Raw genomic sequence first — 23600 nt, 5'->3', positions numbered from 1 at the left:
CAATATAATAAAATATCAATATATCAGAAATTCCCACAATATACAAAGTTAAATACCAAACAATCAAAATAGGTTCACATAATATAGGTTACCAAATGGCCCAGCCGAGCTCCTCTCTTCTAGGGCACACACATATGCTCCCTCTGGAGCTCTCTCTCCAGTCCCCCACTCCCCCTGCGCCGCTCTCTGCTCCACCCCGAGCTCTCCCCTCCGCACGCCGCCTCTGCTCCACCCCCTCGCGCCGGCGCCGGCGCCGCCGGACCACCAGGCGTCGCCGCCGACAGGGCCCTGCCCCATGGGACGCCGCCACCGCCAGACCCGCGCGCCGTTACCGTCGGATCCGTCGCCGGCGACCCCGGCTGCCGTCCGTGCCAGCCGCACGGCGCCCGCCCGGAGTCCCGCGCCGGCTCCCCACCTCTACGCAGGCCGGATCCACGCCACGCCGGACGGACCCCTCCCAAATCCCCACGTCGGCGGCTCTCTTGTCCCGTCCCCCGTAGTGGGACGACGCCCTGTGGTGCAGGAGGCGGCCGGCGGAGAGGGATGAGGGCAGGAGGCGGCCGACGGAGAGGGAGGAGGCGGGCAGGCGGCCGGCGGACATGGTGAACAGGGAGTATGGCAAAACGTTTCGTCGTTTCAAGATTTCTGGGCGTTTTACCGTGTAAACGACGTGAACTTTTAATAACCAGGCATGCTACAACTGACAAGAATCGCGTGCTAGTTTTAGTTCGCCCAGTTTCAGCCCGTATGTCTTGAGCTGGAGCAGGAAAACCGGTATCAGCACACTCTATCATCCAGTACCATGATGAAGCACTATCATACGGCTGGGAAGACTGAACGGAACGATTCAATTTAATCTAGAGCTCAAATCACCCTGTCGTTTCTCTGTGTTCTGAAACGACCCATGCAGCTGCAGAAGCAAAGAATTGCTGACGACAAAGATGGAGCTCATGGCCATCAACCCCCCTGCACCATACACCGCCAAGAGACCAAGATAGTGTCATTAACAAAGCTCAACGAACTAATATTAGGAAAAGCCCCCAGTAGTCCTGATCAACATTTACCTGAGAGTGATGGTGTCATGGCGAAATCAAATTGAGGTAGTAACACTCCAGCGGCAATGGGAATGGCTACTATGTTATATGCCACTGCCCACGCCAAATTTTGGTGAACTTTTGCCATAGTTGCTTTCGACAGGGACAGTGCATCTACAACCTGAGCCAGAGAATGTTCTTGATCACCATCAATACCACTTGGGTTCCTCTGATAAAAGAATCATGAGGGCAGAACCTTACCTGAGAAAGTCTGTTGCCTAATAGAACAACTGAAGCTGCATCAGAGGCGGCATTCTCTTTTGAGTGAGTTCGCATAGCTATTCCAACATCTGCAGCTGCCAAAGACGGCGCATCATTTATTCCATCACCAACCTGGAAAACAGCAAGTACAATTAATAAAGTTAGGAATCAATGTCAGTAAACAGGCTAATACTTTGTATTATCTCAAATGCTGAGTTTGTCAAGCTTCTATTTTTTGAATATGCTCAGCACTAACACTTATTTTAACATAATCCAAAGCAAGAGAGTACTAGACAGAATGGTTTTATGGTGACAAATAAATTACCATTGCAACTCTGTGTCCCTCCCCTTGCAAAGTTGATATAATGCTTGCTTTGTCCTGCGGAGTTAGGGAAGACTTTATGTTTTCATTCCTAATTCCAACAGTCCTCCCAATGCTTGTCACTGCTTCTTCCCTATCCCCTGATAGTAGAAATGTTGAAATGCTTTCTTGCTGCAATCTGATGATTAAAAAGAGAAGACCGATTTAAACGTGCTGCACTGCTTGGAGCCTTGGACTATACAGATAAGGCAGTAATAGTTGTAAAGCTTGCATGATACGTTAAAAATAACATTAGCAGCATAGCATTTCATGGCACTGCTGACTGCTGAGTATAACCCAAGACAAGAGAAATACATCTGTAATGAGAAAATAGTCAAATACAGTTAAAATGCATGTAATTACTCCAGAAAATACCTGTCGACAGTTAACCTTGCATCTTCTCGCAAAATATCTGATATAGCAATAGCACCTATAATTCCTTCTCCTTCACGACCAACATAAGCAATTGACTTCGACTGATTTGATGATGATGCTTCACTGGACAACATAAACTCCAGACGGTTTCTAAGGTCTCTCAGTTCAGTTGGTGATGCTTTAGTTTCAAAACGATTGTGTACCCAATCCAAAGCGCCTACTGCAACTAAACACCCATCTACTTCTGCCAAACAGCCAAATCCAGGCTCTGTAAGCTGACCAATTGTGATTGGAATGTCCAGCTTGAGCAGTTCAGCCTTGTTCATTATAGCATTTGCGATTGGATGCAATGCTGTTTTCTCCACTGCAGCAGCAAGCCGAAGAACCTCAGCCTTCTCATATGCCAGAGAAGCAATAGAGGTAACTACTGGTTTTCCTTCTGTAAGTGTCCCTGTCTAGAATCAGAATAACTTTAAGAAAAAATATTTTACATGAAAAATGAATATGATAAAGGAGACATGCGTACCTTATCAAGCACAAGAGCATCAATTCCAGCCAAACGCTCTAAAACATCACCTCCTCTAATAAGTAATCCTCTTTTAGCACCTAGTCAAAGGAAAAGGAAGTATATGGGACTAAACAAAACTATACAATCAGGAAAAGTTGCTGTATGGCAGTATAATGAGCGACTGAATTTTAGAGCAGTGGCCCAAGTTTGCTCATCGAAGAGTCAAAAATTGTAGCTAAATTCCAAATTGTATTATATAATCTAAGATCAGAACAAACGAATGGAAATAGATTGTGTAGGAAGTTACCCAGGGAAGTTCCTATTAAGATAGCTGTAGGTGTAGCTAATCCAAGTGCACAAGGGCAGGAAACAACCTGCAGGGTGTATGTTCATAAAATTAGCCCAAAGAACACTTCAAACGTGGTATTGAGAAAGGAAGTTCGGAACAGCTTTCCAATGAGACTTAAGGTTTTGCTTGTGCAACATATTAAGGGTACTCGTAAACTTGTTAGTTGATCAATTATGAAATTATTCAAATGTGATAAATTTCCATGCCCTAGACTGAAACACTGAATTTCCTTCTACTGAACAATAACCATAGCAGGACCACTTACTAGTACATCCACAGCAAGCTTTGTACTCAAAAGCAATGAATCCCCATCTGGGCCAGCAATATCATTCAGAAGGACCTCCGGAAATAAGTGTGTGCCAATGTAATACCTTAGGGAGGGAGAGGGTTAGAAAAGCAATATTTGCTTGTCACAACAAGATTTTCGTGTATATTTCATTGAATAAAAGAAAATAAAAGTAAGAGCACACCAGAAGGAAAAGGTTGCAGCAGCCAACGTCATAACAGTATACACAAATGGTCCTGCAATGGAATCTGCGAGCCTTTGAACAGGAGCTTCACGTGCTTGGGCATCCTCAACCTGTTCAAGGATAAAGCATATATAGTCAAACACCTTTCCCTGCTTTGTTTTACGGTCAACAGCAAAGGGTGTGTTTCCTGACCATGCGGACTATCTTAGCAATTGTTGATGATGGTCCAGTACAAGTTGCTCTGATCTTCAACGGGCCATCCTTCAAAACAGATGAAATAATGGGCTGTTAGTTTATCCAGCTAAGAAGTCTGTCGGAACTTGTGAAGTTTGAAGGTAGGGCAATATCCAAGTTCAGGTGAGAGCATTGTAGTGAATTTTCTGAAGTATATCTAGTTAAAGTGTCCTTTCTACATCAATCAAGACATGGTAAAATGAGTGAAGAACTTACCAAAAGTCCAGTGATAAGCAACTTTGAATTGATTAAATAAATATGGATGAGGAAAATGCATGACATGGAAGGCAACATTTTAAAGAAACATTATGTTTATTTTTGAAGCACTTAAAAAACAAAGTTGATTGGAAACATCTTATTTAATTACAGACCAAGAATATTGACCAAACTTTCAGGCAAGAAATTATATGCATACCCAGTTCACTGTTCCTGCAAATACAGGAAGCCCTGTCTCCTTGGCTACAGGCAAGGACTCTCCAGTAAGCATTGATTCGTCAACAAAACTTGATCCTCCAATGACATCACCCTGCAAAATGGGTATAAGATAGTTCAATGGATTGGTTAACAAGCAAACAAAAAAAAATGAAACTATGGAATGTCTCCATACATCTACAGGTATAGTTTCTCCTGGTAGGACCAATATCGAGTCTCCAACACGGACATCATCAACAGGAACCTCAATTGTGATTGCATCAGAATTCAAAATAGGGTCCGAAGAAGGGTCATCACTTGAGGAAGTAATAATTAACCTCGATTGAGGTGATAACAGAGACTGCCATAGAACACCAGACGTCATTAGTTTTAAATAAATCAATTATGTTGCACGAAGGTTATATATGGTGTGTTCCTTTGCTATACGTCATTTTACAAAACAATCATTTTTCTCTAGGGTTTGTAGAAAATGGAATTAAAGATGGAAAAACTGCTTCTCGCTGGAACATTAGTTAGGCATAAATCAGTACTTACAATGAGCTCGTTCATATCACTGGATGCCTTAAGCCTTGCACTTTCTTCAAGAGATCGTCCAAGAAGTACAAATCCAAGAAGCATGACCTGCATGCTACAAGGAAACTTTCTTTAACAAAATTTTGCTATGCAAAACTGAACTCACAACTCAAACTGTTGTTCAATCAACTAGAAAATTGGTTTGATGATGTGTGAAAAGCAAACTAAGTTTCAAAGTTCAGTGAATTGATACTGGTTTTCTCAAAAATATTGCAGGATCCAAGAGCAAAACAATACTGCAGCAGTAAACATAACAACAAAAGAACAACTTAGTTCAGTTAACAGAAAAAAAATGGACTCACCGGTTCATCAAAAAAGGTTGAATTCCACTCCAACTCAGGGTTCAGCAAGGACACCTTATGAAATGGAACGCTACATTAGTATTTACCTATATGGCTAGACAGAGAAGTTGAGCACTATAGACCCACTTACTGCACTGATAGCAAATGCAGCTGCAGAGCCGAATCCTACTAGAGAGTTCATGTTGGGGGAACCTTGCTTGAATGCTCTAAACCCATCAAACAGTACGTCTGGAGGCACACATTGAAATGATGTGAGGAAGCGAGAATGGAATAACTGGAGAAGCAAGGTGCTGAAAATGTGATGAAGTTTCATCCAACTTCAGTTTTGATTCTTAATTCTCACAGATCAGAGCTGTTAAGATTCATAACGTTCTTAATTCTGAGAAATTGATTGTATATAAAAAAAATAGCAAAACTAGCAGTCGTTATCACACGACAGCGTGTACACGGCACATTAATGCACACTATGAGGAAATGTTGGAACAAATTATACCTCTTCCTGGCCCAAACAAAGCCGTGGTAGCAATGCCACATTTCACATAAGTATTATGCAACAAATCCAAAAACGTTCCTGCACCATGCATAAACCGATCAGAGGGCCCTTCGCGACAAAAATAGGCTTCACATTGCCAAGCCGCAAAATTAGATCACGCTCTGATCTCTCGTAATTTAAAACTCACCGTGCCCGACGTGGATGCCAAGCGAGTGGAGGATGTGGGACGCGTGCGAGCCGCAGCAGAGCGCGATGAGGGTCCACGCGAACGCCACGCGGCCCCGGCTCCGCGCCAGGAGCTCCTCCTTCCTGGCCGCCATCTCCCTCCACTTGCGCGCGCTCTCCCCGGCCCCCGCGGCCGCCGCGCCCCCTCGGCGCGCCGTGGTCGGGAACCCGCACTCCGTGAGCTTCGCCGCGAGCTCCTCCCCCGCGCCGGGCGGCGCCGGCGCCCGCAGGCGCACCGCCGCGGACTCGGCGAGGAGGTTGACGGCCGCCGTCTCCACCCGCGCGTCCGCGGCCAGGATGGCCCGCACCCGCGTCGCGCAGCCGCCGCACATCATGCCGCTCACGTCGAGCAGCACGGCGGAGCCGGCGCCGGCTCCCTCATCCGCCGCCTGGGATCCCGCCGCGTCGACCGCGCTCGAGGCGGACGAGGGGTCGGCCGTGGCGCGGGGTGGGCCCGCAGCAGGCACGCCGCGCGGGTGGAGGCGGCGCTGGGAGTGGGAGGTTGGTGCAGCGAGGCGGCAGGGAACCGGGCGGAGACGCTTGAGGGGGAGAGGCCTACCGCCCGAAACCGAAGGCCGGACGCGTAGGAGGGAGTAGGTCGCAGTGGTGGCCATGGAGACGATCCCGACTCCAGAGGCCTCTCCAGGCAGCGGGGCGGAGGCAGAGAGCTTAGGGTCGTCCGGCGCCGTGTGGGGGAAGGACGTCCGTGGGGGAAAGGGTGGAGGCTGCCATGGCCCATGGGTGGGACGCGCCAGCTGTGGTGATGCGAGCGAAATGAAGAGGGGGAGGGGTGGTGGGTGGAGTGGACTGGTGGTTGCTGCGCGCCGGGATTTTAACTCGCCGTCTCGCCGATGGCGACGCGGCGCGGCCGAGACGACAGGGTGTGCAGTGCAGTGCAGTCCATTCCAATGAGGACTCTGATCCAATCCGTTTCGTTTGAGCTGGACGGGTCGGGTTTCTTCCGGACGGCAGCATCTGAGCCAGTTTTTCTTTTTGAGAGGAAATCTGAGCCAGTTTTGGGCTAGCTTCTGCCGTGATAAACGTGGCGGGTGTTCGCTGTTTGGGATTGGGAGTGAGCAGGTCCAAGGATTCGTGAAACACGACTGCACCCACCTACACTAACGCGAGTGTCAGGGGACCTTGGGTGCCTACTGTACGCTGTCGCTTGCATGCATTGAATTGAGGCACAGTCGCACAGAGCCACTAAGGTCCAATGAGGAGGTACATATGTAATATGTTCATATCTAAATATCTAATGGATTTCACGTTTCATTTGGTTTCTATAACTTACCAAAAATATTTTTCAAAGATATGATTATAGGCTTATCCTTTGAAAATAACTAAAATGCTAGAGAACACCTTTTTGAAGATGTTCCGCCATGTGAACTAGGATGGAATTATTGCAAAATTACCACAGTTGATGAAGCATCTTAAAAGAACAACGGTTCATATCTAAATATCGGAATTCGGAAGGAGTTCTTTTTACATTGTGATACAATCATCCCATGAAAAAGAAACTAGAAAGGGTTCGTTACCAACACTATCAATCAGCTCCGGGTTATGCTGTTTTGCATTGGTGTCGTCGGTGGGCTTGCTTCGGAAGCTTGGAATTGCTCTAGGAAGTACGGGATGCAGTTTTAATATTATCCAAATCATATTAGAACTCAACAATTGCTTGATTTCTCTTAGCTTCTGCTAATTTCCAAATACTCCAAGGGCCAATCTGAAATAACACGATATCATCTGATTCTGTCTCGAAACGTTATCTGAATTCTGTAACCTCTCGTCCGCCAATCCGCCTCGTCCCGCTTGAGCGCCGCCGCACCAATGGCCTCCCCCAACGCCGACCCGCCTCCACACCACGCCTCCACGCCGCCACTCCTCCTCGCCGTACGCCACATCCCTTTCCCCGGCGTCCACCGGCCGCGCGCGCTCCCCGCCCCCGACGTCCTCGCCCCTCTCGCCCGCCGCCTCGAGGAGCTCGCGGCCGCGGCCGCCGCGCACCCGCTCCTGAAGCCGCTCTTCGCCGTCCACTCCCACCTCTCTTCCTTCTCTGAGGTAGGCAAGCACACACCGTCTCGTTGACCTCGATCGCGATACATGCTAGACACGAGAGCTAACGCCGTTTGTGGTTTTGATGGAATGAGCAGAGCAGGAGGCGGCTGGTGGCGGCGCGGCGGGACACGCTGCTGTCCGGGGAGCACTGCTTCGCGGCGGTGCTGGGGGACTCGGTGGCCGGCATGGTGGTGGCCAATGGCATCAACAACTTCCTCAGCCTCTACAACACGGTGCTCGTCGTCCGCCTCGTGCTCACCTGGTTCCCCAACACGCCACCCGCCATCGTCGCGCCTCTCAGGTAAGCATCCACTGCAACTACCTCTCATGTAAGCACGATACACTTGTTATCGATGTATCGTGCGAAATTTGAAAACAACTCAGCCCCTAGGTCGCTAGAAAACATTATGGTTTTTTACAGCAACCCACATTTCCTACTAGCCACCATATTTGCTACTAGGATGTGCGATTTCCCATCAAAAGTTTCAAAATATGGTTCAGTTCTAGTTATTCAGTCAGTTCTCCAGTAAGTTAAGGAGACCAATGAAAACCAATACTGCAAGAGCAGAAAAGCTTCTGCTTTGCACGTTTCTTCAGATAAAAGAAGAGCTTGGGCATGGCGAAACAAGTAGCCGGATTTGGATGCTCCAACGCGCCAAAAGTCTCAGAATATGTAGTTTTCCTGACGTGTACATACATGACCATGATGCTAATGCAAATGCAGCACGATCTGTGACCCCTACCTGAACATCTTCCGGGGCATCATCCCGCCGCTCGGGGGAACGCTGGACCTGTCGCCCATCCTCGCCTTCCTGGTCCTCAACGCCTTCACCAGCACCGCCGCCGCGCTTCCGGCAGAGCTCCCGGACCCCGCTGCAGCTCCACAGCACCACCGCCAGAGCTGCGCATCGACATCCAGCTGCTCGGCGCCCCTTGACCTGACGGCCAACCAGAGGAAATGGATGCAAAGAATGCAGTCCCGAAAGTCACACGGAGGAGATGGTGATCACTAAGCTTTGTGTTCATCAGTGCCTTGTTACCGGCTGGAGAATGGCTCTGATCGGACGCTCGCAGAACCTGCACCCCCAAGCATCAAACGCAGTTCTGTATGCCTGCTCTGTAACCATCGAATGCAAACCTCCAGCAATGCGGCATGCAGAACTATTTTGGTCGATCACGAGTACGCTTCAAATGTTCTTTTGTTGTATTGTGTTGCGTACTTTTTGAGGTCTGTGCTTTCTGCATGTATGTAGAGGAACCTGCTTGACTGTTAGTATTACAGTTTCATCTTCAGGCGCCCAATTTTCTTAAATTTCAACTATGTGAGCGCTAACTAAATTCTGACTGTGAACGCAAACAAGCACAAGTTCGAGCCATAAACTCATAAGGTAATAGCGCCCGTAGCGCCTGCAATTACTTGATAGCGGACCCAAGATAGCACTATTTGCTACATTGATGGTTCCAAGTGACAATGAAGATCGATCAAATGGCAATAAGAATGTTAAAAATAATGATTTAAGTGATGATAAAGAATGTTGGGATGACAATGCTCTTCTTTCATGATATGATAATCAAATTTTAATATGTATCCATTCATCTTCTTACATCTATTTATTAATGCTTCTTTGTCATTCTTGTACCGTGAAATGTAATGGCTTTACTTAGAATTTTTAGATTTTTTTAAGTAAATTTGATGTTAATATTCGTATATGCTCCAAATTTTGAATATTTTTTGAATTCCACTATTCAGACTTAGCACCCTCTATCCGGAATCGACTTGACAGACACTAATCTGCAACTATGCCGCTATACGATATTTATTAGCTTGCCGTAGCTCCTGGTTCAAGCTTTCAGCTACTTCTGATTATCGCATTCTGCAACTAATGAACTTGACTCTGACATGATGGGGAGGATCCAAACTTTCCATTGACCACAGTGCACAACAGATATCTTTACTGGCTTGTGGAAGAACAAAAGATCAATGAATGTTCCCCATACAAAAAAGAAAAAAGAAAAAAAATACAATAACAAAGCTGTAAGGCCGTAAACCTTCTGTTCCTCTCACCATCCTAATTACTTTTCTTGTGACTTACAACACATACTCGGTCCAGTTCCTTCTCTGGAGCGCCTCATGCTCTCGTCGATCAACTTAAATGTCTTCTTTACAAGTTTCTGATCCAGGGCAGTTGTTCTGTAAATCTTGAAAACTCGGTCTACACGATCTGGCATGCTGCTCTGGAAGTAGAGCTCCTCAAACTTCTTTTTCACAAACCTGTAAAACGACCGTCTAGACCATAAGCAGCAGTTTTGCACATGCATGTATAGGATAGCAAAGTGGGAAGTTGTTTTTTGGCATGTAAATCTGGCATTGATAGAGTGATGGGGAGACAGTAGCACACTCACTCGTAGGCATGTTCAACCTCCTGTTTACCAGGCGCAGTAGGCTGGTAGTCTTTAAACCACTCACAAACACTCAAAGGAACCTACATAAGGATGAATCAGACAAACGTTGGTGCGCGAGCAAACTTAGCATTACTCAGTACTTGGTGTTAAAAGATGACCTATACCTTTTGTATTTTCCTCTCAAATATGTCGAATTTGTTGAGAAACAACATGAATGAGGTTTTCTGGACGTCAGAATTGCATCAAGGTAGTGCTCAAAATGACCAGAAATTAGCATGAGAACAAAATACTCTGATGAATTTTACACAAACCTCGAAACATCTTTGCTTTAGGACCCAGTCAAAGAGTTCTTTGGTCTCCATCATTCTGTTCTTAGTCTCATCCTCAAATAACACCTGATCATACCTGAAATTAACAGCAAGTGCTCAACTTTTGTTCAGAATATTTCAAATTTGTATTTAACGGAAAATGGAGTTAATATCAGAAACACCCCAACTAAACATAACAAACACATGAATAACGAAATGTTCTGGCCATCAAGAAGCATTGATCAGATTGTACGCAGCAACTTATAAACAGAAACTTTCTTGGTGCTGTGCATCTTGACAAAAATATAAAGTTTTCAGAGAAGAATTCGGCAGTTTAGGATATATTCAAATCAATGAAGTGTGAACAATGAAAATGTACTTACTCACTAATGGCAGCGCAAAAGATCACAGCATTAACACCTTCAAAAAGATGAATCCACTTCCTTCTCTCATTTCTTTGGCCGCCAACATCATATAACCTATAGACCTCTCCACCTCTTTTGCTCTCTCCTAGAGGGCTGCAGGAAAATAAAAACTCACTAATTAGAAATTTTATGTTAACTCAATAATAACAATTTAGTTTGTCATTCAGACAACAGAAATATGCAAATATCATGTCAGCAGGTTACCTAAACTGAATTTCTACCACACCATTTGTCCGTACTCTTGCATGAAGCACATCCTCCTGCAAAATCAGTCCGTGTCAAGTACTACACATAAGTACTTCAGAGATAAAATGCAAACCCTTAAGACCTATTATCGAATATCCATGCACAGAAACAAAAATAATACGATGGAACATTCACAAAAAAGGACACTAAAACAAAAGATAAGTTTTAGTTTCTATACGCCTTGAGAATGACTTAACCAGAACTAGATGATTCCATTGTATCTAAAGGCTACTTCTAAATGCACCACTATAATATTTCAAACAAATAAATGCAATTTGACAAATTTCTTTGCTTAGGAGGGGAAATCGTTGCAAAAACTGAAACATGGTCTGGATAATGTAGCGCCATGCTTATGTTTTCGAAGTTGTGGAAGGAACCAAAAGTCTTTTCAGCAAAGAAAATTGAAAAGGGTTCTGGTTGAGAAACACAAGGAAACACAAAAGGTTGGGGACATCTATAGCAGTCTAGTAGAATTTTCCCTCACTTCACTACAACTGTGCATCGGGATTCTATTCAAGCTAATATACAACATATAATACTGAATACTTATACTAATAGCTAGGGCTGGATAACGAGCCGGCTCGGCTCGGCTTGGCTCGGCTCGCTCAAGCTCGGAATCTTACCGAGCTAGCTCGGCTCGGCTCATTAACCTAACGAGCAAAAAACTGAGCTCGGCTCGGCTCATTAGAAGCTCGAGCAAGCTCGGTTTGTCTCGCGAGCTGAAGAGGACGAGCACGCAAGCAACGCCGCAAGGGCGAAGGCCGCGCAGCAAACGATGGCGTGACCTCACAGTGAAGCGCAAGTTGGCGACCAAGTTCATCTCCATCGTTTTAGCAAGAAAGAGAACAGAAAGAGAACGGAGCAAAGGGGAATGGTGTAAATTTCCAGAGCGGGATCAAGCGAAATTGGAAATCATGGCCAAGAAAATCAACATTCAAGAAATTATAAGTGGCAGCATTCACAACACAGCGATCCACAGACCACAGGTGATTAGGGGAATGGTCGTATCACGCACAAGACTCCAAAAAAATCTTTAGCAAAAACTCTGCAAAATCATATAGCTGGTCAATTGGAAGGGGAAGGAGTAGCAGCGAGATTCTTGAGAGGTCTCCAGTTATTTGGATCTAGAGAATACGGGGTACAGCAACGGAGCCACGGATGTCATGAAGAGGAACGGGATGGATGTGCGCACGCGAGATCTACCGCTCCGGCAGCGGAGCCTCCATGGCTGCATGTTGTGCGAGAGGAGGATTGACCAACTGGGCGATGCAGATGCAAGCTGAGCTCGGACGCTTGGACCAGGGGTACTTGTAAAAATTGGGCTGGACCTGCCTATTGGGCCGGCTGGCCTGCTGCTTGTGCTCGGCTCGTTGAGCTCGCAAGCTGCTTGCGAGCCGGCTCGAGCCAGCTCGTTATTTAAAAAATACCAGCTCAGCTCGCTTGAAAAATGTAACGAGCCAAGCCGAGCCGAGCCGAGCTAGTCACAAGCCGAGCGAGCTAACGAGTTACGAGTTATTTGTCCAGCCCTACTAATAGCCTCCTAAGGTCTTGAAAAAAAGGGCGATCTATATATCTCTCATTTGACCCAGCTTCTAATGCACTAAACACAGTCAACACAAAATAGTACGGTAATATCAGAAAACCTGTAACTAAGGCTGTCTCTTTAAAAAAAATTAGATGGACATAGTTGCATACCTTTGTTGGTAAATAATCTACTTCAGCTAATCGGTCCAAATTGTTCATGAAGTACTGTGCACAGTCAGGGACTTGCAGAATACTTCCACGTGAATAAGTTTCCTACAAATGCATTTCTCCATAATCAAGTTATCTGTTCAACTGTTTATACAATTTATTTAAATAAAGTAGCAACGTTTTTCACCTGAATGGCTGGATCTTGCCATAGTTTTCTTACATCCTGTACAAGTTCTTTGTTCAGCAATGGGTAATCCATTCTTGCACCAATTTCTGATAGTTTCTCTCCAATCTCCTGAAGTTAGGACAAAGTTGTTACTGGTGTTACTGGTTCAATAAAGTGGACAATTATAAGCTTCTATGAGCTAGCAAGGCATCACAATGCCTACAAAGGTGACATTTGATAACTGTTTAGCCTCAGAACCAAGAGCCAAAAACAAATGTTACAGTTGAATTTTGAATACTCAACATTTCAAACAGAAATTAGTCAAGCATATCAAGCTTAGCCTTCTTCTCCCAACCAATCGGATATATCAGGAAGGTTTCCATTTATCAAAAGAAATAAATGATTTTCTAGAAAATCTAAGGAGGAACATATAAAATGAATGGCTACACATAGTTTTCCCCTTTTCCATTTGGTTGGGTTTAATGTTCAATGGATATCATTTCATTAGCAAGTGAAACAAAAAGCATAATAAAGCATTTGAGATCAGCACAGTTACAAGCTGGTTCAACTATTGCAATCATATCAGCAGTGCCACATTAGAATCATTACATTTCAGAATAACCAAGTTTCTATATTGACAAATTTAGCTCTAATTACTGAAGAAAACAAGGGAACAAACCTGATTATCTGGGGATAGAACATATTTTGAGGAATCTGGTTCCACTTGGGCTAGCTCTTTAGCTCCGTCATATAGAATCTGTGCACATATAACTCATTACTGAGGCAAAATATATGTAAACACATCCCCATAGGAGCAGCATACGAATCTAAAATCAAAATTGTTCTGCATAATCCCCACTATGCTGTAAGAAACAAAATGACACACCCTTTCTAGTATAGCATACTTTAATTGTCTGATACACATTTGCATGGATGACTGAAGTATAGCTCCTAAGTTCTGTCTCATCGAAACCAGTTTGGAAAAGGAGCTTTATCTGCAAATGAGCAATCAGAAATATATGTAACCTGCTGATGGCATAGGAATTATGATCCGCAAAGGGATGCCATGGGCCTTACCTGTTTAAATATTGTCGACTTTCCCGATTCTCCAGCACCTTGCAAAGAAAGATAGACAGGCAAACTAATTTATTGATGACCAACATGCAAAGATAGCATTTTCAAGACTAAAAGATAGACAAATAGAATTGAATAGGGAGAAAATATAGAGATATTAATTTTGGCTGACCCAGCAAACTATCAAGACAAAAGTCCACACAGCAACAGATACTTCACATGACAAAACACCTCTTGAGTTCGAGTAAGTAGGTGCTACCAAGAAGTAAGAGCTTGTGGATGTGTTGCTCTGCCTTTGTCTCTTGCAAAATCCGCCGGTCGATGTCAGCAGACTGGACACACATACCATATGAGTATCAGAAGGCATCAAATGCAGCTGCTAGTAAGTGCTAACCAACTCAAAATCGAAACCTACTAATAGCATTTACTTGGTCTAAACGACAAGTTTACCTTTGCATTTTCAGTTGCTTCAGCCTCGTTTAAGGAATGAGGTCTGCTACAGGATGAGCCCATGCTTTCAATCACGCAGGTAAGCACAGACATTATTCTAGATGCGCACTCTCAATCAGGGGCGGACCCAGCATATGACATTGGTTAAACATATACACCCGATAATTCTTGCAAACGAAATCGAAGTTAGTAGGTAATACATTGTAACTGGATTCAGATCCGAACACAAATAGTTTTGTTAGGGTTTGGGGTGCTCCGTCTCGCACAGCAGAAGGAAAGAGAAGGGGCGGGCATACCTGGAGGATGTGCTCGTCGCCGGCAAAGGGCTGGGCGAAGACAGGACAAATGGCGCCGCCGCTCGTCCAGTCGTCGCCGCCAGGGAAGGAAGAGCAAGGAGGTGAGAGTCCGAGAGACGAGAGAAGGGAAAGGTTTAAGAAACAGAGGGAATACGTGAACCTGAGCCGGATGAGCGGTTTGAGCCCTGAGCGGGAGGGCTGTGAATGAGCCGAGCTCGAGTGACCCTGCCACCTAAAGCTGGAGGACGCCGAGCCGAGGTCGATCCAAGGCGTGAGATGAGATGTAAACTTGATCACGACAGAGCGACTTTACGAATAGAAAAAAGTGTATTTTTCATCCCTTAAGTATTGTAAAAATGTCTTATATTTCATTTGGTGCAAATCAATTTCTTAACTAACTAAAATAGTGTATTTATAATCTCACCTTAATTTAATAATATTTTAGTATCATATAATATTATTGGCAAAATAGCCAAAATAATTCCTGAACTCTTGCCAAAGGGTCAACTTCGTCCCTGTAATTTCGTTTAGACCAATTTAGTCTTCAACTATTAAACTTGGGGTCAGTTACATCCTTCACCCAAACTGATGTTACTAACACCGTTAAAACAGCTAACACCAATTAGGAAAAGACTCAATTGCCCTTCCGCCCTTCATCCTCCATTCCAGAGTTGGAATTTTATGGATATCATCCTATTTAGAGGGTTGGAATTTGTCGAGAATCTGATGAAGATGCTCTTGCTCGGAACACGTGGAAGTGGAAGCGGAGAAAATTAAAGCGGCGGTTAGATGCTGGCTCGTACGGTGACTGCAGCAGACAAAGCGGCGCAAAGTCATCGTCTCATCTCATCGACAATTCGGCGTGGCGTCGAAGCAAGCACAACCTTTTCCGGTTGCAGCGTCACTCGGTACTTGGCTTGCATGCCAGTATACTCCACGCAGCATCTTCACGAAGAAAATCGGTTCGCTTTTGCAGTTACAAATAGCCATATGGCTGAATTGAGATGGTGTCATCTATAGAGCAAATCTGTACCAGTGAATGGAGTGAGGCGCCTAACCAAGTCTTATTACAAAGTACAAACAAAGCAGGGCTACCAATCCACAATGCATCTTGCTGCGAGTCGCCACTAAACCGAGGGATCGGGCTTGTGAGCAGCCAGCAAGAAGTCTAGCATGACCTTGTTGAACCGGGCCGGGTCCTCCAGCTGCGGAGCGTGGCCGGTCTTCTTCACGACCTCCAGCCTAGCGCTGCCGTTCAGAGACCTGAACAACACGGCAACGTTGGCACAGGGCCGGCACCCATCGGTTTGATAAAGAAAAAAAAAAGGAATTGCACAGCGTGCGCGCGGAAACCGTCAGAGTACCTCTGAACCGCAAACGCCTTCTCCAACGGGAACAGCTGGTCGTGGTCTCCCCATACAATCAACACGTCCTGCACATGCACAGCACACGTTGGACCATTCCAAGACCTCATTTTTTTTTGAAGGAGAAAACCTTGGCTTTTCTTGAAAGCAATAACGTTCGTTACAGAAAAGGAGTGGGGAAACCCATTTAACAAGAGAAGAAGAAAACAACAGGTCTAAGCTTTTTAATTGATCACAGCATGGCGCCATCTAATAACGCATGGAATTATGAACAGATAGTACCTGAGGTATTGGTGTCACTTGGAATTTCTCCGTGCCGACTGTAATCCCCTTGAGGAGATGAACAAGACGCTCCCTGTTCTCCGTGAAGAGTTTCTGACAGATGATGGTAAAAAACCATTCAGTAATCAGCACTGAACTGACTGGCCTAAAGAAGAGGTGAAATCAAAGACAAATCAATCTCTGGAGGAGCACGGCTGCACCGACAGGACTCCAGCCGTATCAAGAAAAGGACCATTCCGTGCCGTTCCGGGCGTGGAATGGCCAGGAATGGTTCCGGCCCTGTGTAAATTATCGAAGGACGCTTCGGCAAGGAACCATTCCGACGCAACCGAACGGGGCCTAAGTATTATTGCGAGTGGCTCGGTTTGTCTCTGCCCAAAGTAAATGCGCGATTGGCAAAGTAGTTGCTGGCAAGTGTGGACTACAGCAGCAGTGCTCTGGGGTTCACGACTTCACGCCAGTCTGAATCTGACTGAAGAAACTGCTGCTGTTGCGAACCAAGCTGATACTATCTGTGGAATGGAATGCATCGTTCATGACCCTAATTTGTTTGTTTAAGAACTCGATCGAACACTTGGTTAATTGTGTGGGTTAGGTACCTCGCGCGATGAGACGAGATGCCCACGTTATTTTGACTTGTTTTATAACGCGGATTGCGATTGAAATGACAAACAAGTGTAATGTTACTAATGTACTAGGATGGATCCATGTGGTGTTGACTTGAGGACCAAAGAAAGGTCGTTGGAGCGCAAGATTCCGGTATGCAATCGCACCTGGATGAAGTCCCGGAGCAGGAAGTCCGGCGTCATCGCTCGCGGCGGCGGGCGGTAGGAGGCCAGCTCCAGGAGCTTCCGCATCGCGGCGGGCTCGGCGGGGAGGAGGATCTGGTCTACGCCGCTCCACCCTTCGCCGGCGCGCTTCAGGAACCCCCTGTCGTCGGCCGCCGTCTTGAGCAGGTCGGAGCTCGCGATCACGACGGGGCCCACCCGGCCGGCCCCCGCGGCGCGCGCCAGCCAGTAGGCCACGAACCCGCCGTAGCTCGTGCCCGCCGCGGCCACGCGCCTCCCCTCCATCCCGGGGAGCGCGTCCAGCAGCGCGGCCAGCGTCGCGGCCTGCGTGGCCTCCGACGGCGGCGGCGCCGTCTCGAACGGGTACGTGCTGCCGCCGAAGCCCAGGAGGTCGGGCACGACGACGTGGAAGTGGCGCGAGAGCGGGCCCACCTGGCAGCGCCACTGCCAGGTGGCCCGGGGCCCGAAGCCGTGGACGAGCAGGAGCGGCGGCAGGCGCGGCTCCCCCGGCGGGGCCCAGTAGTGGACGGTGCACGTCGCCCCGGCGCCGCCGTCCGGGTACGGGAGCGTGACGGCGTTCGGGCGGAGGCCGGCGGCGAGGAAGTCGCGCCGGGCGAAGTAGTCGAGCACCGGCACGAGGCTCAGGCTGCCCCCCATGGCTGGCCGGTTCTGTTTGGTGGCACCACCGAGCAGTCTCTACCAAGCGAAAGGTGCCAGCAGCTAGCAAACAGCACCAGCCGACAGTGTGGAAGTTTGCATGCCAAGGGATGGAGGGAGTGGAGGCGATGCGCATGTGCTTAGCTTAAATAGAGCCAGGTTGGTGGTGGGGGAAGGAAACGGAGGGCTTCCAGTCATTGCGGGTTTGCAAGGGAAGGGTGGTTGAGTGGACCAAACATTTTGCAAACAGCCAGTTAGGAGGAGGGGCCTTTGAATGGGGACGCTGGTGATGTTGACAGCTTCAACGAGAGAGAGAGAGGCATCTGTTAAAGATGTAATAGGTGTGTCGCCGATGTGGTGCTAAAGAGAGTAGCGAGCAAGGGAAGGCTCATGCGCTTTCTGTTTCTTCTTCTGTCGCTGAAAGGGGGGATTGTTTAGCAGAAAGAATAAAATACGTCTGACGGCATAAACTCTAGAGTGATAAACTTTTTTGAAGGTTGATGAAACCCCTGTAACCGATTCAAGTAATGTACTACTCCTTATTCTTTAAAGACGAAATCAGATGGCGGACGTTCTGCGCGCAGATCAAACGTCCGCAATGGTCCATAAGAATGATTGCAGATCATTCATTCTATCTTGTCCGGATGACCGGACATAGAAGGCTCTGTCTTCCTGCGTTTGGACCCACAAACACACACACTCGCGTTCGCGTCGTATGCATCTTCCGTTGGAAGCAAGCACTCTTACTGGCGGTGGTGAATGCAGGGCCTTTTCTGGGGTTTGCTTCCGTGCTACGCCGAGGCCCGGCCCGTTTCGTTCAGGCAGGAGGAAAACAATTGATAAATTTGTTCACCTGGTCGGCACTCGGCTGGCTCATATTCCTCCACTTCCCTTTGTTTTCTTCTCTGGAAGAAACAAGGAAGAGGACCGCCCACCAAAAGGGTGATTGATATGTATGTAAAGGCAGCACAGCATGATGCCGAGCAGAATTGGATTACATATCAATGAGTCAACAATTTCAAATTTGCTAACATTTACGTCTTTAAATAGATTTAGTTTAAACATATATTACATAATTAATCTAGTAATTCTCATTTTATAACATAAACGTTAATACCATTTTGTAAATTTAATCGAACTTAAAATTGTTTGACTCCATGGGAAACCGAAAATGAGAGTTGCATTCCTTTTTTTAGAGAAATATTGGAGGATTGGAGTATATGCTTCACAAGTGGACTGTCAGCATCGCAAGAATACATTTCGCACATAAAGTCAAAAGGGCGGACAGTTCAGTAGTATGGCTCGCACTTGAGCCAGAGGAAAAGACAGGGACAGACTGTGAGCATCAGGGCACCCCCGCAAACAGAGCCCTCTGAATTTCAGCCACAGAAGTTCAGACATCATGCTACAATTCCTTCGAGCTCCCACATTGCATGATTGCGGGTTTGTCGAAGCAGATCATAGATGCTCTGCTACATTTTTTTAATTACAGTTACATTTCTGTCCGGGGCTCCGGATCATACGATGCGAGCCTTATTTTCCGGCATGTGGTGGAGAGACACCAATCCACCATTGGTGGTAGTGTGCGTTGGAAGAGCTCGTTGAAGCAGGCCTTGCTTCTGCTGGGCCTCTCCGAATTGAAGAAGAAGAAGAAGAAGAAGGAAAAGGCCTTACTTCTGGGCCACGGCGACGCCCGGCCCAATTCGCCGTTCGTCCAGGAGGAACGACTTGATGAAGTTGTTGACATGCTCGGCCCCCTCCAGCTGCAGCGCGTGCCCTGCGTCCTTGACGATCTCCAGCCTGGAATTGCCTCCCAGATGCCTGCGTTCAGTAACGATTCATGGCAAAATGTTCAGAGATGAATCTAAAAAAGATGTTCAGACATCAGAAGCAAAGAAAGAATTCTGCACAGTGCTGCGCGTTTTGCACCTTTGCAGCCGGTGGCCGAGGTCGACGGGGAACACCTGGTCCTTGTCTCCCCAGATGATCAGTGTTTCCTGGGGAGTGGAAGCTGAAGCTTGTTAATGAACCAAGAAGCCAACGCAAGAACGACACATGTGCATGCAGGTGTAGCTGTGATGTGGTAGAGTGGTAGTACTAGCTAGTTACTAGTTACTCCCTCCGTCCCTAAATAACTGTCGCTTTCGCTTCCCGAGAAATATCTTTGACTAATTTTATATAAAAAATATTAATATTTATGATATATAATTAATATCATCAGATAGATCTTTTAATCTAGTTTTTTAACATATTTATTTGGAGATATAAATGTTACACATTTTTTTTTACAAATCGAGTCAAACTTGTGGCACGCACACCAACAACGACAATTAAAAAGGGACAAGGGAGTACCTGGGTAAGAACCGGGAGGGGATCGAAGCCAGCTCCATTCTTGAGCAGTTCCAGCAGCAACTCCGCCCTCTCCTTCCTCTGATCCACGCACATGAGCTGCGGCCGAGATCCGAGAGAGACAAAACAAAACAACAAAAAAGAGAAAGGCTTCACTATCACTGTCAGCCACCACGTGCAAAACGTGCTCGATCGAAACCGACAGGATGGCAGAAACTGACAAGCAAAGTGTGGACACGAAACCGATCGAGCCGCCGGCCCCTGATAACACACGGATCCGCTGATGGAGATGGGCACCGCACCGGACTTGTTTCGCGGCACAGCGTAGCATAGCTGCCGGAAATGGCCGGGGACAGGCGAGGTTTGATCCCATCCATCCATCCATCATCAAGAAACTAAGAAAGAATTTTATTTGGGGTCTCGCTACGGCGGGCTAGGTAGCACGTTCCACGTGCACACACGTCGCCCCTAATCCTCGCCGCGATTACGTGCTCGGAGATCCTTCGATGTCCGACGGCAGGCGCCAGCCAGATCGTAGGTTCATCGGAACTAGCTAGCGAGACGGGGCGGAAACCGAGCCAAAAACTCAAAAGAGAGAGAGAGACAAACACAAAAGCCAAGAAGGAAAGGGGGAAAAAGGAAAAGAAAAGGCTCACGCGAGCCGCATAAAAGCGCCATCGATCTATACCGTTGTTATTTATAAGAAAAATGTATCATTTTAAAAAAATCTATCATTGTTTCAGTTTAATCTCCCTCACACAAAATACTATTGAATCATTTAAAATCAACAGCTTTTATTCTGTCTCGCATAATACTTATATCTTGGTTTGCAGCCACAATGCAAGTAAGCCACTCGTGCCTGGCAGAGCCCCACGTGGGCTTACATAGCTGCACCGGCATGGTCGAGTGCCGAGCTGAGTTTGGTGGTTCCAACTTCCAACCTGTTTTTGATATCGTAACTCTACAAGACAAGGGATGGAGCCCTTTTGTATAATTGTACTACACTACAACTGGTTGTTGTTTAATCTAGACTAGATGGGCAGCGCCTCCGATGGAGCCAACGAAGTTGGAGTAGGTGCTGGATCGGCGGAGGGCTCCACCAGGAACGTGTCGAGTGGCGGCGGCAGCCAGCATTCAGGATTAGGGTGGGGGCACGGCGGGCGTGGGAGTGCAGTCCTGACAGTGTTTTAGGATCGGGGAATCTCTCTCTCTCTCTCTCTCTCTAACTAACTACTCCGGGTGGGCCACGTAGTGAGCCAGCCGGGCGAAGGAACCGACGAGATCCGACCGCGTCCGACCGGCCGGACCAGATCTACCACGCCCCGTCCCGAGCCCTTCTCCCGGCCCCTCGCTCTCTGGAAGACACCACTGCCACGTTGCTTCAGCGATCAGCCCCAAGTGGGGGTTCCACCCACGTAGAGAAAACGGTGAAAGCTAGCTGGCGCACAACCTCCAGCGTACTTACTAGGGTCCTAGCACGTTGAATCGAATTCAATTGCACACGAGTTGTCTGATTCAGTTCGGTTAACCGCCAGAAGTTCATCATAACCAAAGCGGCAGCTACGTTTATTTAACCTTTTGACCCCCACTCGATCATAAGTAACTCTAGACCCTAATTAATCACAAACTATTATGGTTAGTATGCCCGAATAAAGTTATTAATTAATTATTATAACAAACACGTACGGTAAATGGTAATGGTAAAAACACCAACATATGAACATAGCACACACAATTGATTCGCCGGTATAGCAACTACTGATGCAGTATGAAACTTTAGTAGTTAGTTGGGCCAAAATTTGTCATCAACTTGTTCATTTTCGAGACGGTTGCATTGTTGGCAAGACGTGGCTAAAGGGTTAGTTAATTAATGCATGCACGCACTGGTGCGCCACCTAGTTTCGTACAGACGTGTTATCGATCACTAACCCCTATCTAGCCTAGCTAACCATGCATAATCTCAATTCTGGCCGGCGATCGATAGATATTGCTAATACCAATAATGTTGGGCAATGCGCCCACTAGCGGGCTAGATCGAGATGGACAAAATTTAACACGAAAGCAGACAAGCATGCTGCAGCATGCACATCAAAATCTACTCCACCACACCACGCAGGCATAGAAAGCTACTACTATAATATTGTACACCTGAAAAAACAATAATAGCTTGGGAAAAATATTAAGAAACAGACAGAACGGGAGCAGTGACTAACCTTGATGAAGTCGTCAAGGACGAAGTCCGGCATCCACGGCGGCGGGCGGTGCATGGAGCGCCGCACGAGCAAGCGCAGCCCCTCGGCGGTCTCCGGGAGCAGCGCCTCCTCGACGGTGCGCTCCTCCCGCGCGGCCATCTCCCGCATCTCCCCCGGCGTGGCCGCGACGCCGCTGGTCATGACCACGACCCTGCCGACGGCGCCCCTGGCCTCGGCGGCGGCCATCCGGTACGCGACGAAGCCGCCGTAGCTGATCCCGGCGACGTCGTAGCGGGGCACGCCGAGGAGGCGCATGGCGTCGGAGGCGCAGCGCGCCTGGAACGCCACGGAGCGGAGCGGCGAGGCGGAGCGGGAGTGCGCGCCGAAGAAGACGAGGTCCGGGGCGTAGACGTGGAAGTGGCGCGACAGGCGCGGGAGATTGCGCGCCCACGTCCACTTGGCGTCCCCGCCGAAGCCGTGCAGCAGGAGCAGCGGCGGCTTGCGGGACGGCGAGGCCGGGCACCAGACGCGGAGCGTGGTGGCGCCGGGGAGGCGGAGCAGGACGGGGCGGAGGCGGACCCGGGCCAGGAGGTGGAGCGAGAGCGCGGCGTCGCGGAAGGCGGCGAAGCGGAGGCGGAGGAGCAGGCGCAGCAGGAGCAGCGAGAGGGAGAGCAGCGCCAACAGGGTCGACGCGCCGTGCCCGTGCGGCGGCGGCTTCATGTTCATGGCCGCCGCGCCGCGCGACAACAAAGATGCCTTCCCAGATCGGGGGACCCCGGAGCAGATCAGCAGAGGCGCAGCGTGTGTATAAATAGGCTGCCCCGCTCGTCTCGTAATTAACGAGGTCAAATTACCTAGAGGCCGCTCGAGCATGCCTCACTGTGCGTGCAAGGTAGAGTGTCAGTGTACCCATGCGGCAATGCTCCGTCCGAGCAACCACGCACGCCGCCATATTCCTGGCCCTGGCTGCATCTTCTTGCCTCATCCCGGCATCAGCGTCGGGGACCATGGCGAACTACAGTGTCGCTTGAGCACAGTTTTGTAGATGCAGGCGCTCGAGTCGCGTGTGGCCCGCAAATCTGAAGAGACGATCGTCCGATCCCATCTCGGCTCGGCAGCCAGATAATCTTGGGAAGCCTGATGTGCCGGTTGGCCGGCGAGCATCGGCGTCTCCTCTTTCCTGGCAATGTACCGCCCGGCCCGGGGGCGCCGACCGTGACTCGGTTTCTCGGCGCA

The 23600-nt window shown here is 47.9% G+C and overlaps 5 protein-coding genes across 10 annotated transcripts; 1 reads left to right on the top strand and 4 right to left on the bottom strand.

Annotated features, from left to right (window-relative positions):
• Positions 1-5: 5 nt before the first annotated feature.
• On the bottom strand, positions 6-6536 carry LOC120692714 (copper-transporting ATPase PAA2, chloroplastic-like). The gene is made up of 18 exons (XM_039976090.1): positions 6519-6536; positions 5580-6255; positions 5393-5470; positions 5030-5127; positions 4900-4953; positions 4559-4645; positions 4200-4364; positions 4008-4118; positions 3551-3619; positions 3359-3468; positions 3154-3259; positions 2847-2913; positions 2558-2637; positions 2032-2486; positions 1621-1795; positions 1296-1427; positions 1065-1215; positions 6-966 (listed from the first exon to the last, which is right to left on the bottom strand). The coding sequence occupies exons 1-18, from the start codon at positions 6519-6521 to the stop codon at positions 848-850; spliced, it is 2736 nt and encodes a 911-aa protein (XP_039832024.1). The 5' UTR covers positions 6522-6536; the 3' UTR covers positions 6-847.
• An 850-nt stretch (positions 6537-7386) lies between these two features.
• On the top strand, positions 7387-8984 carry LOC120692717 (ylmG homolog protein 2, chloroplastic-like). The gene is made up of 3 exons (XM_039976100.1): positions 7387-7675; positions 7768-7973; positions 8397-8984. The coding sequence occupies exons 1-3, from the start codon at positions 7445-7447 to the stop codon at positions 8683-8685; spliced, it is 726 nt and encodes a 241-aa protein (XP_039832034.1). The 5' UTR covers positions 7387-7444; the 3' UTR covers positions 8686-8984.
• Positions 8985-9576: 592 nt separating this feature from the next.
• Positions 9577-14938, bottom strand: LOC120692715 (guanine nucleotide-binding protein alpha-1 subunit). 6 transcript variants are annotated; one of them, XM_039976095.1, is made up of 14 exons: positions 14733-14938; positions 14437-14603; positions 14246-14318; positions 13990-14027; positions 13799-13907; positions 13592-13669; positions 12934-13041; positions 12750-12851; positions 11013-11068; positions 10767-10901; positions 10387-10480; positions 10240-10299; positions 10076-10155; positions 9577-9944 (listed from the first exon to the last, which is right to left on the bottom strand). In XM_039976095.1, the coding sequence occupies exons 5-14, from the start codon at positions 13877-13879 to the stop codon at positions 9746-9748; spliced, it is 993 nt and encodes a 330-aa protein (XP_039832029.1). In that variant the 5' UTR covers positions 13880-13907; positions 13990-14027; positions 14246-14318; positions 14437-14603; positions 14733-14938; the 3' UTR covers positions 9577-9745. The 6 variants fall into 6 exon arrangements, with proteins under 6 accessions (XP_039832029.1, XP_039832025.1, XP_039832027.1 ...); XM_039976091.1 differs by having other exon boundaries at positions 13818-13907; positions 14733-14936; XM_039976093.1 differs by having other exon boundaries at positions 13990-14318; positions 14733-14937.
• A 726-nt stretch (positions 14939-15664) lies between these two features.
• Positions 15665-17956, bottom strand: LOC120692583 (2-hydroxymuconate semialdehyde hydrolase-like). The gene is made up of 4 exons (XM_039975939.1): positions 17152-17956; positions 16379-16471; positions 16097-16164; positions 15665-15995 (listed from the first exon to the last, which is right to left on the bottom strand). The coding sequence occupies exons 1-4, from the start codon at positions 17821-17823 to the stop codon at positions 15860-15862; spliced, it is 969 nt and encodes a 322-aa protein (XP_039831873.1). The 5' UTR covers positions 17824-17956; the 3' UTR covers positions 15665-15859.
• A 1104-nt stretch (positions 17957-19060) lies between these two features.
• On the bottom strand, positions 19061-23447 carry LOC120692898 (2-hydroxy-6-oxononadienedioate/2-hydroxy-6-oxononatrienedioate hydrolase-like). Its single transcript, XM_039976286.1, has 4 exons — positions 22386-23447; positions 20176-20271; positions 19753-19820; positions 19061-19644 (listed from the first exon to the last, which is right to left on the bottom strand). The coding sequence occupies exons 1-4, from the start codon at positions 23235-23237 to the stop codon at positions 19494-19496; spliced, it is 1167 nt and encodes a 388-aa protein (XP_039832220.1). The 5' UTR covers positions 23238-23447; the 3' UTR covers positions 19061-19493.
• Positions 23448-23600: the final 153 nt, after the last annotated feature.

This window comes from Panicum virgatum, chromosome 9N (assembly GCF_016808335.1).
Source record: "Panicum virgatum strain AP13 chromosome 9N, P.virgatum_v5, whole genome shotgun sequence".
NCBI classification, from domain to species: Eukaryota; Viridiplantae; Streptophyta; class Magnoliopsida; order Poales; family Poaceae; genus Panicum; species Panicum virgatum.
Note: the sequence above shows the minus strand (reverse complement) of the source record. Positions and strands in the feature narration are given on the sequence as shown.

What these genes read in the sequence shown, in the direction of transcription:
- LOC120692714 (XM_039976090.1), bottom strand. An exon ending in TTTGTTTGGGCCAGGAAGAG is followed by an intron (nt 5,128 to 5,392) that starts GTATAATTTGTT and finishes GTGTGCCTCCAG; the next exon opens with ACGTACTGTTTGATGGGTTT. An exon ending in ATGCTCTTGTGCTTGATAAG is followed by an intron (nt 2,487 to 2,557) that starts GTACGCATGTCT and finishes TTCTGATTCTAG; the next exon opens with ACAGGGACACTTACAGAAGG.
- LOC120692717 (XM_039976100.1), top strand. Translation starts at nt 7,445, where the DNA reads ATGGCCTCCCCCAACGCCGACCCGCCTCCACACCACGCCTCCACGCCG. An exon ending in ACCTCTCTTCCTTCTCTGAG is followed by an intron (nt 7,676 to 7,767) that starts GTAGGCAAGCAC and finishes TGGAATGAGCAG; the next exon opens with AGCAGGAGGCGGCTGGTGGC. An exon ending in GCCATCGTCGCGCCTCTCAG is followed by an intron (nt 7,974 to 8,396) that starts GTAAGCATCCAC and finishes ATGCAAATGCAG; the next exon opens with CACGATCTGTGACCCCTACC.
- LOC120692715 (XM_039976091.1), bottom strand. Translation starts at nt 14,529, where the DNA reads ATGTCTGTGCTTACCTGCGTGATTGAAAGCATGGGCTCATCCTGTAGC. An exon ending in AAGCAACTGAAAATGCAAAG is followed by an intron (nt 14,319 to 14,436) that starts GTAAACTTGTCG and finishes ATGTGTGTCCAG; the next exon opens with TCTGCTGACATCGACCGGCG. An exon ending in CCACAAGCTCTTACTTCTTG is followed by an intron (nt 14,028 to 14,245) that starts GTAGCACCTACT and finishes TTTCTTTGCAAG; the next exon opens with GTGCTGGAGAATCGGGAAAG.
- LOC120692583 (XM_039975939.1), bottom strand. Translation starts at nt 17,823, where the DNA reads ATGGGGGGCAGCCTGAGCCTCGTGCCGGTGCTCGACTACTTCGCCCGG. An exon ending in TGCTCCGGGACTTCATCCAG is followed by an intron (nt 16,472 to 17,151) that starts GTGCGATTGCAT and finishes ATCATCTGTCAG; the next exon opens with AAACTCTTCACGGAGAACAG. An exon ending in AAGGCGTTTGCGGTTCAGAG is followed by an intron (nt 15,996 to 16,096) that starts GTACTCTGACGG and finishes CGTGTTGTTCAG; the next exon opens with GTCTCTGAACGGCAGCGCTA.
- LOC120692898 (XM_039976286.1), bottom strand. Translation starts at nt 23,237, where the DNA reads ATGCTCGAGCGGCCTCTAGGTAATTTGACCTCGTTAATTACGAGACGA. An exon ending in TCCTTGACGACTTCATCAAG is followed by an intron (nt 20,272 to 22,385) that starts GTTAGTCACTGC and finishes TCTCGGCCGCAG; the next exon opens with CTCATGTGCGTGGATCAGAG. An exon ending in CTCGGCCACCGGCTGCAAAG is followed by an intron (nt 19,645 to 19,752) that starts GTGCAAAACGCG and finishes TACTGAACGCAG; the next exon opens with GCATCTGGGAGGCAATTCCA.